Source organism: Centropristis striata, chromosome 14, assembly GCF_030273125.1.
Source record: "Centropristis striata isolate RG_2023a ecotype Rhode Island chromosome 14, C.striata_1.0, whole genome shotgun sequence".
In the NCBI taxonomy this organism is placed as follows: Eukaryota; Metazoa; Chordata; class Actinopteri; order Perciformes; family Serranidae; genus Centropristis; species Centropristis striata.
The window spans coordinates 12,599,107-12,615,198 of record NC_081530.1 but is presented as its reverse complement, the minus strand read 5'-3'; the positions used below and the strand labels follow the sequence as shown (position 1 = coordinate 12,615,198).

General features: G+C 37.3%; 1 protein-coding gene across 1 annotated transcript in view; it reads right to left on the bottom strand.

Annotated features, from left to right (window-relative positions):
- Positions 1-3,174: 3,174 nt before the first annotated feature.
- Positions 3,175-16,092, bottom strand: part of LOC131984519 (ubiquitin-conjugating enzyme E2 E2-like) — a 117,887-nt gene continuing 104,969 nt past the window's right edge. The window contains exon 6 of the mRNA XM_059349362.1: positions 3,175-3,928. Coding sequence (XP_059205345.1) covers positions 3,831-3,928 — 98 coding nt within the window. The 3' untranslated portion in view covers positions 3,175-3,830. The remainder of the gene's footprint in view (positions 3,929-16,092) is intronic.

Below are 16,092 nucleotides of genomic sequence, written 5' to 3'. Positions count from 1 at the left end.
TGTGTGGAAGGTCCCTTTAATTACTTTTTTCCGGTAATTTTGTGTCTTTTTAAAAAAAAAAAGTAATTTAGTGTTTTTTCAGTCATTTTGTGTATTTTTTAAAAAGTAATTTAGTGTTTTTTCAGTCATTTTGTGTCTTTGTCATTTTGTCTTTTTTTGTCATTTTGTGTCTTTTTTTGGTCATTTTGTGTCTTTTTTTAAAGTAATTTAGTTTTTTTTCAGGCATTTTGTCTTTTTTTGGTCATTTTGTGTCTTTTTTTGGTAATTTTGTGTCTCTTTTGGTCATTTTGTGTCTTTTTTTGGTCATTTAGTTTTTTTTCAGGCATTTTGTCTTTTTTTGGTCATTTTGTGTCTTTTTTTTGTCATTTTGTGTTTTTTTTTGGTCATTTTGTGGTTTTTTTTTGTCATTTTGTGTCTTTCTTAAAGTAATTTAGTGTTTTTTCAGTCATTTTGTGTCATTTTTTTGGATCATTTTGTGTCTTTTTTTGGTAATTTTGTCTTTTTTGTCATTTTGTGTCTTTTTAAAAGTAATTTAGTGTTTTTTCAGTCATTTTGTGTCTTTTTTGGTTATTTTGTGTCATTTTTTTGGCCATTTTGATACTGCCTCCAGCGGCCCCCAGGTAATTTGAGTTTGAGACCCCTGCTATAGAGAGTCTAGTGGTTTTGTTGCCTGTAGTCAACCTTTTCCTGTGAACATGAAAGCTCATTAAAAAAAAAAAAGCTACTTTGCATGTAAATGATCATTCCTGACATCCAAAGCTGATGCAAAGCAGTGCCTGTGTGTCCTTATCAGGGCTGTGAAGTGTTGCTATATGAGTTGGGATGAGAATGCATTGCATTTACCACTCCACCTATTTAAACGTTGAACATGTATAAATATGAGTATATATATAAACTTATACCATTTTGACCATTTGAGAATGTATGCAAATGGTCAAAATACCACATTAACTGGAGTCTGGGGCTATTTTGTCCATTTCTGAATCCTTTTCATCCTGCCTGTATACACCACTTAAAATGTTTAAATGCCATGTTGTTATATTTTTTTCAGCACAACCTCACCTATATGACCTAATAATAATTGATTTTTTATTCTGACTTACTGGATCAACATTTTGAACAAAAAAGAAACAAAGAAAAAACAACATAAATGTGATCTTGTGATTGTGTGTGATCCTGTCATCAACTCTGGTTTTTATTCTAGTGGGACTCTATTTTATTTGTGTCTTGTGTGTTTAGCGAAACAATTTGTCATTTTCTTGTCTTTTTTTTGTTGGTAATTTTGTGTCTTTTTAGTTATTTTGTCTTTTTTAGTGTTGTCTTTTTTTGTCATTTTGTGTCTTGTTTTTTGGGGGGTCATTTTGTCTTTTTTTAGTCCTTTAGTCCAACATAAAATGTGATTTTGAATATTTTTTTTACTTTCGAAACACTATCATGCTCAAAAAAGAATTTTAAATGTTGCAAATCTGAACAAAGGCTGCAAATAGAACATATAAGAGGGTTACATCCAGTTCTATAATTTCATACAAAATATATTTGACCTTTTCTCCAGTTTAATTTGGTATATCTGGATGTGATGAAGTCATGTCTTGGTGCTTTTAGTGACTCCAGAGGGTTAAACCTTGAGGAGCACTTATAAAAATCCATGCTGTGATCTGGTATCAAAAAAGACACTTTGGTGATTTCTGCAAAAAAGAGTTTTTGGCAATTGGATCACCATTTCTGTTCTGTAAAATGCTGAGAAACCCTGTTATTGTCTGAATACCAAGAAAGTCATATATCCTCTGAATGCCCGAGGTCTCTAGTCTGTGCTAGTGAAGTTTGATGGGCCTATGATTATATTATTATATGATTATGAGGGGTCACAGCAGCTCATAACCTCATACAGTAGGTTTAAAAAAAAAAAGAGTTGAAAAAAATGTTCTCACTAGAATGAAATAACTTCTGTGTCGACTAACATCACACATAAATTCAATTGGGCAAGAGTCTCAGAAAATAACACATTTATGCTGCATAATGCTGGGCTTACACCAAATGACTTCCCCAGTCCCAGACTACAAACTGAAAGTCTTTAGTAAATCTAGGAGTTTTACTGGAGTCACGGCGCTCCCGTCATCTCCATGGTTAAGTTTAAGGTAGTAATCTGCTCTGTTTCATATCAGTCTTTTCCTAGTCTTGGGTTTGAATCATATCAAACGTGTTTGATATTATCTCAAGTCTCAGTGATGTAACACAATCACCAACCAATAGATGAGCGGGGGAAAGGTCCCCGGTTCCAGACTAGTATTATCATCTAGTAAGATCAGTAAAAACATAAAAACTCATAAAAACATAGTGATGTCATATATTTAGATTTTTGGGGGCGCCGTTTCTTAGTAAAGAGAACAGTTAGGAGACCCAGTTAAAATGTATAAATATATAGCCTGTACATAAATAAGTAATAAATAATCAATGATTAACTAAATGAAAGTTGATAGAGCTGATATATATAATAATTCAATTAAATTATAATTAAATAGGACATAAATGTATATCATGAATTAATTTCTAAATGTTCCTTTCCTTTATTCTTCCTTATATCTATTTTTACTGTAAAATAGTCAACTTTTCATGTCAGAAAAACAGAAACCCTTTTTCAGCTTTGTGAGGGGCATTTTGTGGCGTCTTCTCTTTTTGTTTTTTTCAACACAAACCACTGCACACACTAGAGCAGCTGGAGCCAAAAGCTGCTTCTCCTCCATTTAGTCAGTTTTCACTAAGAGCATGGTAGGAAAAAATGCATGATGGGGAAAAAACTGCTAAAAGAATCTAGTTGTAGTCTTATAAATAGTGACCCTGAACTATTGACAGTCTGTCTGAAATCTCAGTGTGAGACTAAAAACTCTAAACGCTTGTCTTTAGATGTGAGCTGATAGTTTTCCAGGAGTCTTTTCCAAGTCTTCTAATGTATAGGTAGCATCAGAAAAACTGCCTGGTCTTTGCCAAAAATTGTGCGGAATTAGCATAAAGTGAGCATATTTGTAAAGGGTGCTCATAGAGCCTATTTTGATCCAGATATTTTCAGTTTCCCCTTGCTGAAAGATGAATCCTTTTTTTCTGAAAGACAGAAAGTTAGCAGAGGACGCCAGCATTGGCGTGGAGTTGACGAGGTGAAAGCAAGAGACTGAGACAGGGTTTGTCACATTACAGCCAGTGTTTAATTGAGTATTCAATGAGTATGTATTCTCACAAGGCATTAAATGTACAGCAAACTACCACTATCGTCATACATGGTGATGGGCTCACTCCATGCCAGTACTCTGCCGGGACAGAAATAATACACTACATGACTACATGTCCACTGCATGAACACATATCCTGATGCCATGCACTAATATTGACCATGAGCTGTAAAACCACTGAAAGAAAACAAACTGAATGCACTCACTCAGTATGAGCATTTTACATGAAACCATCACATGAAACGGGAATAATCAACGCACACTTTAGATAAGAAGATGACGAGGGTGGCGACAATGTTATAAACAATGCAATAACAATAAGAACAACAACGACAAGAACAATAACAGTATTAAAGCTTTTCATGACCATATCAACATTCAGTGTATTGGAAAATACAATCCCAATAGACTCTTTGTATAAAAAAGAAGCTTTTCAAGTCAGCATGGAACAAATAACAGTTCTTTCTCTGGGTTGGGGGGCGGGGTGGATGACAGGAGCCGGTGTGCTTCCATAGATTCGGAGGAGGGGAGGTGTTGGAGGTGTGTGTGTGTGTGTGTGTGTGTGTGTGTGTTGGGTAGGGTGAGGGGTCATGGAGGGGTGGTGCTGGTCTATGTGGCGTAGCGTTTGGTCCACTGTTTGGCTATCCTGTCGTGCTCAGCTCTGTTGGTCAGGTACTGTGTGGCGATGCTTCCAACCAGAGGGTCCGCTGGAACAAGAGGGAGAACTCAGTGAGACTTAACACAACAAACAAACTATCTACTTATTATTTACCTTTCCTTAACCCTCTGGAGTCCATCTATTTATTGAAAATACACATGTTTTATTTACGGTAATAACTTTATTTATATATGATGTGTAGACAAGCTGAGAAAGCCAGTTGAAAGTTCAATCATAGGAGCTTTCACAGTGTGCCATTTATGTTTCTAGACCATTTTTAAAATGTGAATTTTCTTTCTACAATGAAAACTATTACTGTTTTTAATTTATATGCAAATAGACTGTTTTGTAGCTTTATTATATGCTGTTTTTGTGTGTATAAATGGTAAAAAAAAATGGTACATTTCCATAGACACCTGTGTCTTTTGTTTGTATTTTGGGTTCCTGGCAGCTTTATATTTTGTTAATTAAAATAAAATGAAAAATCTGACTGATAGTCACGTTTGTGTGGAGAAAAAGGAGAAAAAGTCTGTAAGGACAGACTGAAAGATGCTCAACAGAGACAGAAATGAATGCATAGGAAGTTAACAAATTTGAACCAAAATCACCTGGACTTCAGAGGTTTAAATCAGATCACAACTGTAAGTAAGTAAAGTTTATTTATATAGCACTTTTCACAGATAAAATCACTAAGTGCTTTACAGATAGAAAGATAAAAAGAAAGAAAGTGTGGGGAGCAGCCTGTCATGTCCTGTTGAATCTTGCTTCAATGTTTCTATTTATCTATTTTATATATTGTCCACTTGCCTTGTTCTGTTATTTTACTTAATCATTTTCTATGTATTGTTCCATCAACCTGCCCAGGGACTACAGGTGGAAAATATCAATCAGCTAGAACCTGGCACAATGCATGTTCTCTTGTCAACCTGGTCTCACAGGAATCCGTGAAATAGCCACGGATTTGCTTAACTCAAAATTCGTGGAATAGCCACGGAATCACTAAAATTTCCGTGAAACTGACACGGATTTCACTACAATGCAAGTTAATGACAGTCATATCCCGTGGCTATTCCATGGATATTTTTCCTATTGGTTTGTTCCAAGTCACGTGACTTTCAAGGTTCCGGCGGTCAGAACAAAAAACATGGCGGACAGTTCTCTAATTTTTAGCGAAAAAAATCAATATTTTGACTTAGTTTCTGCATAAAAATGGATTTTGATCACATTTCTAGCCAGAAATAAGTTTTATTTTCTAAATATTCACTCAGTGAATGTACATAATAACTTTGTGGCGAAGATGTCGCCAGGAAAACACGATTCGCTGTGTTTTATTTTGAAATCTCCCTGATCCTCTGTGTATTTAACGGATCTTGAATATTGATTTTTTCCATAAAAATGAGAGAACTGTCCGCCATGTTTTTTTTACATTCGTAGCGCCCAATAAACGACTTTGGAGGATCGTAAACCACACATCCTCTATGGAAAAATGAATTGGTAGTATCCCGACAAGATCTCATTAGTGATTAGTCTAGCGTTAGCCAGGCTAGTGCCACAATGCACAAAAAAAGAGAAAAAAAATCACAAAATGACACAAAATATTCTGTGATCATATGCAACACAGAAAGCTGATGAAGTCGTTATTTGTCTAATTTTCCCTACTGTTGAATGTTTTCACTTAGTTTCACATTGCAGACAGCAGTGGTCAATGCCCTCTTGTACTGTGACTACAATACTAGTGTGTGTGTGTGTGTGTGTGTTAACACTGTTGATTAGTGACTATCAAACACTTAAGTTCAGACATCAGTAGAACATGGTAATTGGCTCATAACAAAACATCTGTTGTATTCTCAGTCTTAAACATATGTTACCAAAAGAAAAGAAAGGCTTAGTTTTAGGGTTGAGAAGATTTGGAAGAGTCACAACTTCAATGCAAAAGTTTAAAAAAAAACAAATCACAGTTTGCATTATTTGCCCTAGCTCTTTGACTTTTGATCGTTTGGATACATATCTCTGACAAACTACCAGAAATGGCTCAAATTTGTACAGATTTATACATTAAGGAAAGAAGGATATCCTTCTTTAATGCAATGCAATGCAAATAATGCAAACTGTGATTTGTTTTTTTTAAAAACTTGCATTGAAGTTGTGACTCTTCCAAATCTTCTCAACCCTAAAACTAAGCCCTTCTTTTCTTTTGGTAACATTTATTCAGCAATGGTCTGCTAACATCAATGTATGTTCAATTAAATAAAGTTAAAGCCTGATCATGCAGTAAACACATCCAAAAATCCAAAGAATCCATACTAGTTTTTAAGAAAGCTATTGCGAACAGAAAATTTAAGTTGCTTCCAAACTTTTGGCCTGTAGTGTACGGCATTACTTTTTATGTTATTTTTTACATTATAGTCAACTAAAATATGCACCATAGAGTAATAAAGTCTATGGCTCATCATCTTAACCTCTGGATTTTTGCCAACATCAAGCCTAGTTTTGAGTTTTTCCTTCAATTCCAAATCTCCTGAGATATTTTTGGTGTCCAGTCTCTCATTTGCACCTTGGTCCTGGCTGCATTCTGACAAAATCATACTAATAAATGCTTATTATTGTTTATTGTTAAAAGGATCCCCATTAGCTGTCACAAAAGAAGAAGAACTAGTCTTCCTGGGGTCCAAAAAATTAAATTAAATCACTTAACAATGATGATGTAGAAACAATGAAACATTGAAGACATCATTAAAAACCATCAGAAGTTATTCAAATAAGTTATTACATTCATAAATATTATATTCATTATTACATTCATACAGTCCATTTCCTACTCACAATAGTGCATTCTCAAATGGTACTTGAAAGATATTTTGCTATTCAGCTTATGTGTATTAAGTACATTATGACCTATTAGTATTATGAGAAGGTTCATTTAGACTCAGTAGGCTGTTTCATCTTCATAATAAGGCTCAAAATCAGGTTTGCGGCTCCATTATGATATTTTTCTCTTTTTTTGGCCAAGAATGGCTCTTTGGTTACACTGTAAAAATGTCTGTAGATATTACTGCTAAACCATGACAGTAAAAGACCGCAAAATGATAAATGGGTTAATTCAGTTTCAGTAACAATGAAACACCTTAAATGTATATATCAGCCAAAACAGTATTTTTTTTACATTTGAAAAAAAATACATTACTCTGTACACTGTAAAATACACTGGCACCGTGTTTGTAACAAAAATATACTGTAATATTTAATTGTAAAATCTTTAATCTATGCAGCATTTATGAAGTATTTTCTTGTCAATTATATGGCAAAACAGTGTTTCTATTGATGGAAAAACTTTTTATTTTTTATGGTAAAATGTGGAATAAAATGGCAATCTTATCTTTGTTTTTTTTTTACAGTGTAGTAAAGGTTGCCGACCTCTGGTACAGGAAGTTGTATACAACAGTTGTTTTTTTACAGTGTAGTAAAGGTTGCCGACCCCTGGTATAAGAAGTTGTATACAACAGTTGTTGTTTTTTACAGTGTAGTAAAGGTTGCCGACCCCTGGTATAGGAAGTTGCCGTGGAGCACCTTGGCCCATCAGCATGCATGGGAATTTTATTAGAGCCAGTGAAAACCACAGAAGAGCCATAAGTCAAACAGATGGAGCTCTATCATTCCTGGTCTGAAGTGGAGCTTGTATCATGTGACGTACAGCGACGCCGACACTTTTATCGACATCGCGGTAAAGTGCGCATGCTGCAGTAAATCAGTGATCATGGTGGGCTGCAGCCACAGCTGAGCCGTCCCGTCTGTTGATGCACCGCACATGTCCGGTCACTCAACAGCCGCCATTATGAATCCCCACTGGCTCCTCTATTGATCGTGCTGCTGCTCAATTCGTTGTGCCGCTGGTCAATTTCAGTGAGGGAAACAAATTCCTGGAGCCTCACATACACTCTGCCTGGCTTCAGACTGTCTCCTGCAGGGCTCGGCCCGCTGACGGAGCAGTGTGATGAGCTTGGCTGAGCAAGCAGCACAAACGCCCCTCAGCACTAATCCCTGCTAGGGTTTCAATGATGGGTTTTTTTACAGGCTTATAGCCATATTTCTGGATGAATGGATCCTTACATATCATGGCATTGTAGCTCAAAGCTGGAAGCATCTGACTGCTTAAGTGACAGCAACGACCGAACTCATTTTGAAATGCTGGTTCACTTCAGTGATTCAGTGTCCTGAATCTGTTATTGTTTCCTTGTTCGACCAAGACCAAAACTTTAAAGATGATGCTCCCAAATGTTCTTCCTCTCAGTATTAGGGTGCTGCAAAGTGGTTGGTGGATTGTTCAACTGTAAACCCCCCCCCCACAGAGAATGTGCAACAAAAAAATTGTTGGTTTCAGCCCTCATGGTGAGTTAGCTGGTGCTAACTAGTACACAACAAAAAGAACTCCAAACTCTTTCTTAGACGCAAAGAAAACTGCTGCATTGTAAGTGTACATCTTTCTCCATCAGTTTCTGCAATATCAAAACCTGTTTGGTACTAAAACTTTCATAGAAAAATATTCTTTTGGCAACTTGCAAAAAGTTGTGATTTTCAAACTTGAAAGTCAAGGCCTCAGCTTCAAACTAAAAGCTTGTCGGATCATTTAAAAGCATCTGAAACTGCCTTTTTGCAATGGTGGAATCAACTTCCAGCTAACTTTCTGAAAACAGACAATATCTCAAGCTTTTTCTTTTTACACAACTTTTCACATGTACAACCAAGTGGCTGCAAGGAGAGACTGACAGCGAGCATTGTTATCCCCAGTTGTACAATTTTTTCTGTCAAGTTCACAAAAAAGAGATGGTGAAGACCGTGGAATGCAGCCATGCAGAGGCTCTGCCTGTGAACAGCTATGCACCCTTTGCCTTCAGACATATTTGACGACCGTTTGTCTTATTTGTAGCAAACTGAGGCCTTTAAAGGGACTGTGTAAAAGCAGCAAGGCACCTCCTTTAGACTTTTATTCATTCCAGAAGGTAATGGGGCAAATGCAAGGACAGATTGCGCTGTGTGACATGTTCAGAGAAATTTATTGGTAGATTCAGCCCCTTTTGTAGCCTGGCTAACGCCAGACTAATCACAAATGAGATTAGTCTGGAAACCAGCCATTCATTTTTCCGTAGAGGAGGCGTGGTTTATGATCCTCCAGAGCTGTTTATTGGGCGCTAGGAATGTCTATCAAAAGCGTCTGTAGGTAGCTCTTAGCCAATCGTATCAGTTATACCAGATGACGTATGTAGAGCGACAGAAATTAATGTTTACGTAGCCAGACTAGCCCATCTCTACTTTGAGACTAATATGCTGATTTCTGCTTCTGCAACGTTTTTCTGCAGCATGTTCTGGCTCTGGCTGCTCACAGTCTACCGGGTGTGTGTGTGTGTGTGTCTGAGAGAGAGAGAGAGAGAGAGAGAGAGAGAGAGAGCTGTTGCTTGCTGCTTTGCTTCTCCAGTTCTCGCTTTCTGCAAGATTATTTATTTTTACGCCTTATTTTATGGCCAATAGACGAGCTGCTGCGGGTCTCTGGGCGGCTCCGCTGTCCCCCGGTTTGTATCGAGATCACCGGCGTTACAGCAGTGAGCGGTAGCGGGGCTAGTCGGTAGATCAGGCTTTGGCCAAATCCTGTTGCAAGCAAGGCTAAAACTTCCTTTTTGGTGGTGAAACAGGAGTTCAAAGTCAAACGTTCTTCTTTTAAAATCAACTTTCGCTCTAAACTATTTAAAATGCCGTCTACAGCTAAAGAGAGTTTCGCGTCTGCTGCAGCCATGTTGGATCCGTAAGAAAACTACAAAACTACAAGCTTCCGTGTGCCGAGTAGTACGCGTCATCGTCTTGCCGTCCCTCCCCGTTCTGTGATTGGATCCCTAAAACAGGGCTAAGAAACGGCCGTCGTTTCCAGACTGCCTGCAGGTTCGAAATGAAATCGAGCGCACAAGGCAGTATGGGTATACCCAGGCTACCCCTTTTGTAGAACCTAAGCATCTGTTTTGCAGCCACTTGCTGTATAGAAAGCACACAGGAGCTGAAGCAGCAGTTTTTATCTCTCATATTCTGATATCCATCCAGATAGTAAAGCCTCCCTTTGAGGCAGGGTGAGGCATGTGTTATTACAGATTTGACAAACTGACACCCCTGAAGCTACTGAGGGGAAAGAGCAGACACCTTTATTATAAAAGACTGGCCTAGAATAGCAGCACACATCAGCCCATCAGATATACTAACCCAGACTGCTGCAGCAGAAATCACTGAGGAGGAATCCCTCTGGCTTTGTTAAAAATTTAAGATTACTTTTTGGACGTTCCACAGAGGTTGCGACAGGAAAAGACAGGGAGGGAGAAAGGGATGACATTGGACAGAGGCCCAGGGCTGGATTTGAGCCCTAGATCCGCTCTGACATGGCATGTGGCTGAGCCTGCACAAGCAACCAGGATGCCCCAGGTAGAGATCTGCTTGTGGGATGTGATTCAGGGTTAAATGTAGCATGACGGCAGGGACGGCAGCCCTGGGAGGGTTGATTAACTGTCATTCCATCCTCTCCTCCCGTTTTAATGAGCTACATGCCGATGATCTCCGCCTGCATGGGAAAGAAAATCTTCAGACGGAAGGCGATGGAGAGGGAAGGAGAGATATTTTTAGGGTATTTCAGATCCGGAGCCCACATTCAGCACTCGAGGCTGGGTTTAAAAAACTTAACCAAATGGTGAGAAGTGTAGTAGCGGACTGATTTTGATGAGGCAAGAGGCAGAAAGCTGGATAGAAGGTGCGTGGGTAACAAGGAGGAGGGGTGACGGGGTATTTTTTTTGGTGGGGACGGGGTGCCGATCAAGTCTCTTTTGTATCATACTTTAAAGCAGTAGTTCTCAACCTTTTTGAGTCGCGACCCCCGATTTAACATGCATGTTGTCCGAGACCCCCGCTCACTGAACACAATCTCACACGTACAGTTCAGATCATACAAACTCAGTTGATACGATGAACTTTGGACAAATAATGAAGCAGACAACAACTAAAACATCTCTATGTCTGCATATATATTTTTTATATTATATTGTTTCTTTTAATCTAAGGCCTTTGCTATAAGTTTAAAGGTCCATTCTGACCTCCTGAGTGTGTAACAGTCAGCTTCAAGCCAGAGACTCCTTGGAAAGTAAGAACTTGATACTTTGGGATTTGTCAGAAAAGACACAAAATAATCCAAAAAGAGTCAAACTGACCATAAAAAAATTACACAAAATTATAAAAAAAGACACAAAATTACCAAAAAAATTACATAAAATTAAACAAAAAAGGACTCGAATTGACCACAAAATGACAAAAAATGACCACAAAAAGACACAAATTGACCAAAAAAGACACAAATTAACCACAAAATGACCAAAAAAATACACAAAATGACCAAAAAGACACAAAATGACCAAAAAAGACACAAAATGACTAAAAAATCACACACAAAATGACCCAAAAGACACAAAATAACCCAAAAAGACACAAAATTACCAAAAAAGACAGAAAATTACTAATACATAAAATTAAACAAAAAATGACTCAAATTGACCACAACATGACACAAAATGACCACAAAAAATGACCACAAAAAGACACAAAATGACCAAAAAAAGACACAAAATGACCCAAAAAGACAAAAAATTACCCAAAATGACCAAAAATAGACACAAAATGACTAAAAAAACAAACACAAAATGACCCAAAAGACACAAAATGACCCAAAAAGACACAAAATTACAAAAAAAAAAAAAAACACAAAATGACCAAAAAAAAAAAGACATTAAATGACCAAAAAGACTACAACACATTAACAAATGAACACTTTAACACAGTGGAGACAGAGCTGACTTCCAAAATGATTTGGCGACCCCCAGAAATCATCTCGCGACCCCGATTGGGGTCTGGACCCCAAGGTTGAGAATAGCTGGTTTAAAGGAATGGGCTCATTTCATCTTGCCAACATCTGAAAATGTTGTGGAGGAGGAGAAGGAGAGGGAAAGCTACTCTCATGTTTTCACCCACGGAAGGAGAATGTCCGCGCCACGTTATCAAAGAGCAATCCCCGCAGAGAGGACACAAGCTATCATCAGAGGTCTTCACAATCAGCACTATCAGCCCAACCCCCCCCTCTCACTCTTTCTTTCCTGTTGCCGTCTCATTCCCCACTATACACATGTGAAATCACCTGCCAGTCTTCTGCTCCTTTCACTCCCTCTTCCCTCCCGTTCTAGCTCTGGCACATTTCTCCCACTTCTTTCACTCTGAATCTCATTGCCGTGATACTGGACAGATTTCTTTTCTTTTTTTCTACAACAGCTGCTTTTACCACCTCTGCTTGCTCAATTTAATCCTTCATACCAATAGGCATTAATCGTTCTGGCAGCTGAGGACCAGTTGAACTGGGAAACGATTGGTTTAACTGGACCATAAAAGGCAGATTGAATTCCCCGTTTCTCCAGCAGTGGTCTTTGCTCTGCTGGTAAATGGGACCATAATGGATCTAATTAGCTTTAAAAATGTTGACGTGTTCTCCTTGAATGGTGTCAGCTGTTTACAGGGTTGTGTTTAGCCAGCCAGTCCTGGTTAAATATTGATTGACTCCAATGAAGGGAAGATGAATACCCAGGCTCACTTTCTGTGAGACAATATTATAAGAGGATGAATGCAAATGCTATGAAAATGCTTCTTTTATTTATTTTTTCTTCTCATGCCCTCATTGGCCATACTGTAACTCTGAGATAGTAATGATAAGTGGAGAGGAGAGTGCTATCTATTGCTTCAAACAGAGTGTTTAGGGCATATGAAACCCTCTTTTCAATAGGAGAATTAGCCAACAATAGAGTTGGGTCCAATTCCAGTTTTTCTGTACTGATCCGGAGGGCAACATGGTGGTGAAGCAATCAGAACTTTCACCTCACAGCTAGAGGGTTGTTGGTTTGAATGGAGTACACTGTAAAAAATGTCTGTAGATTTTACGGTGACAAACTGCTAAACCATGACAGTAAATGAACGTTAAATGATAAATGGATTAATTCAGTTTTAATAACAATTAAACACTGTAAATGTATATATCAGCCAAAACACTATTTTTTTTTTTTTTTTACATTTTTTTAAATACAGTGTAAAATACACTGTAATAACTGTAAATCACTGTAATTTTTGCATTTATTTTTTTAATAAAAATACTTTTTCTCACTGTTAAATGTACTAAACACCACATCTCTAACAAAAATATACTGTAATATTTAACGGTAAAATCTTTAATTCATGCAGCATTTATAAAGTATTTTCTTGTTAATTATATGGCAGAACAGCGTTTCTTTTGATGGAAAAACATTTATACAGTAATAAATGGAATAAAATGGCAATCTTAAATGTGAAATCACCAGTGCCAATATCTTTTTACCTTAATATATAAAAAAAATTCTATCGTATTTATTACGGTAAAGTTCTGGCAACCACACAGCTGCCGTTTTTTTTTACCATAAAAACAAGTTGCTGTTTTTTTTTACAGTGTAGAGTTTGCATGTTCTCCCTGTGTCCTCTCTCTCTGGGTCCTCCAGCTTCCTCCCACAGTCCAAAAACATGCACTTAGGTTTAATTGGTGACTCTAAATTGCCCATAGGAGTGAATGAGAGCGTGATTGTCTGTCTCTATGTGTCAGCCCTGTGATAGTCTGGAGACCCCTCCTCTCACCCAATGTCAGCTGGGATCAGCTCCAGCCCCCCGACACCCGAGTTTGGATAAAAGGTTTAAGACAGGGGTCAGCAACCTTTACTAACCAAAGAGCCATTGTTGTAAAAAATTACAACATCTAGCCATTTTCCATGGTTTTCTTGATAATAAACAAAATCATTATCAATGAAACCATGGAAAATGTCTAGATATCAGCTTAAATTAAACTCTTATGATCTATTTTTGCTGTCATTATATTTGTCCAAACAAATGTACCTTTAGTTGTACCAGGCATTAAATGAACAAGATATTGAAGCAAACAATCTAAGTCTAATCATTTTTTGCTATGACTGTTGGTCATGATGAGCATGTATTCATGTTTTTGACAGCGAGGACCCAAGTGCAAATGAGAGGATGAAGATAGCTAGCCCAGCTAGGGAAACTCAAATTTAGACCTGAAGAATGAAAATGATCAACTTTTTCAAGCTATGATGCACATTTTAGTCGACTAAAATATTACAAAAAAATGTTTCAGCTACACATTTTGGTAACCCTTTACAATAACCATCATTTACAAATGGTAAACAGATAGTTTATTAATGTTTATTCATCATTAATAAACCGTATATAGGCCATTTAGAATGGTAAATACATCATTTATTAATGATCAACTATCTAAATCATTTAAAAAATGGCAAATAGATGGTTTATTAATCTATGTGTATAGTTACTTTACCATTAACAAACAATTCAATTATAATTAAGTTTATTAATCATTTTAGTTGCACTCATTAAAACATTTTTAACACCATATTAAGTATGTTAATGATTTTGAAATGATGCATATACCTTTAAGAAATTGGTTGAAAACATTTCAAGATTAAATATGTACAGCACTTTGTAAATGGTTAATAATTGGTTTCTAACCATCTATAAACATCACTAAGTTGGTTATTGCAAAGTGTTACCCACATTTTTACAATGAAAGAATATGAATTGCTTTAGGCTGACACCAATGATAATTGAAAATCTGAATGTAAAGAAATAACTATATAATTATTTTTGTCACAGTCACATGGAGCCACTGCAGACGGCAGCCATTCATTCATTAGGATAATGAATGAATGAATGAATGATCCGATCTGTTGTATGAGCATAAACCAGATTGATTTTATACGAACCAACTGAACCGGCTTTTATCATGACACGTTCTGGCAACCACTAGCAGCCACTAGTTTCTGACATGATGAAAACTTTGTGGCTTTTGTGTCAATACAGTGTAGGTAGTATATGCAAATGAACTATGTTAGGCTTCCTTTCGTATTCCCAGCACCTGTAGCTTTGTTTTCGTGTCCTCCAGCGGACATTTGCTGGCAAAAGAACAGTGATCTCCTGGTACTGGACCTACACTTGACCACTCATTTGCATATCATTAATCATGCCCAGTTTGTGCAGTGATTGCCTAAGTGTGCAGAAGTGAGAAGCACATCAGGAATTGAACTTCTTTTTCATTTTACTCTTTCAAACAAAAAGCTTTTTGATAAGAAATGTATTTTATTAAAAAAAGTGATCAAGCCATTTATTGAATAGGAGTGAATGGGGTGATTTGGCATTTGTCAGAATATATGCATATTAGACCCATACAATGTAGCGTTTATACAGAAGTACAAGGTTAATGTGCATACATTTAAACGTTCTGCATTTTTAACATTGCTGCAATTTATTTGAAATAGTTCATGTTTGAATAAAGCCATGATGAAACATTTATGTAACGGAGACCCTCTTCTGAACTCTCAGGCTACGTTTACATGATGACGGTCTGAACAGAAGACGCAAAAGTGGCGTCACGTCTTCACTTTTATTCCGTGTTTAGACCAGCGTTTTCAGGAGGAAATCTGCGTGCATACGGTGACGCAAAAGTGTGTGAATTGGATTGGCTATGCATGCCAGGCGGCATCACTTAAAGCCATAAGAGTATCTTTGGCTTGTGGAAGTTTTCACGCCACGCATTTTCATCAGCTACTCCTTCCACAAAGTTCTCCACCATCTCCCAGGTCTCGTCCAAAGCCGTCTGGCTTGCCTCCAACCAATTGGTGCACCCAAAATGTGATAGAAGTAATTACAGATCCTTCTCTGTTCACTAATACTATTGTGTGTTCCACTTTTGGTAAATTATTGAATTTAATATTGTAGATTTTTTCTTAGAACTGCCAGAGATTCTAAATTGTAATTGTTACTCTGTATGCTTTTATTCTGCATTTAAATTGTGTCCTGTTTTAGGACCCCAGGAAGAATAGCCATTACTCCCACAACGGAGTGATGGCTAATGTGGGATCCTAATAAACTAAACTAAACTGAACTAAACTAAACTAAACTATCTGTACATATCCTGTACATTTGGTGGAAAGACTCCTGTAAGTTTATTAGAGCTGCCAGAGCAGCTTGAAGATTTTAAGATTTCATGCTCAAATGCTTGTAGTTGTACTGAGGGCCACTTCAAGTGATGGTGCGGGC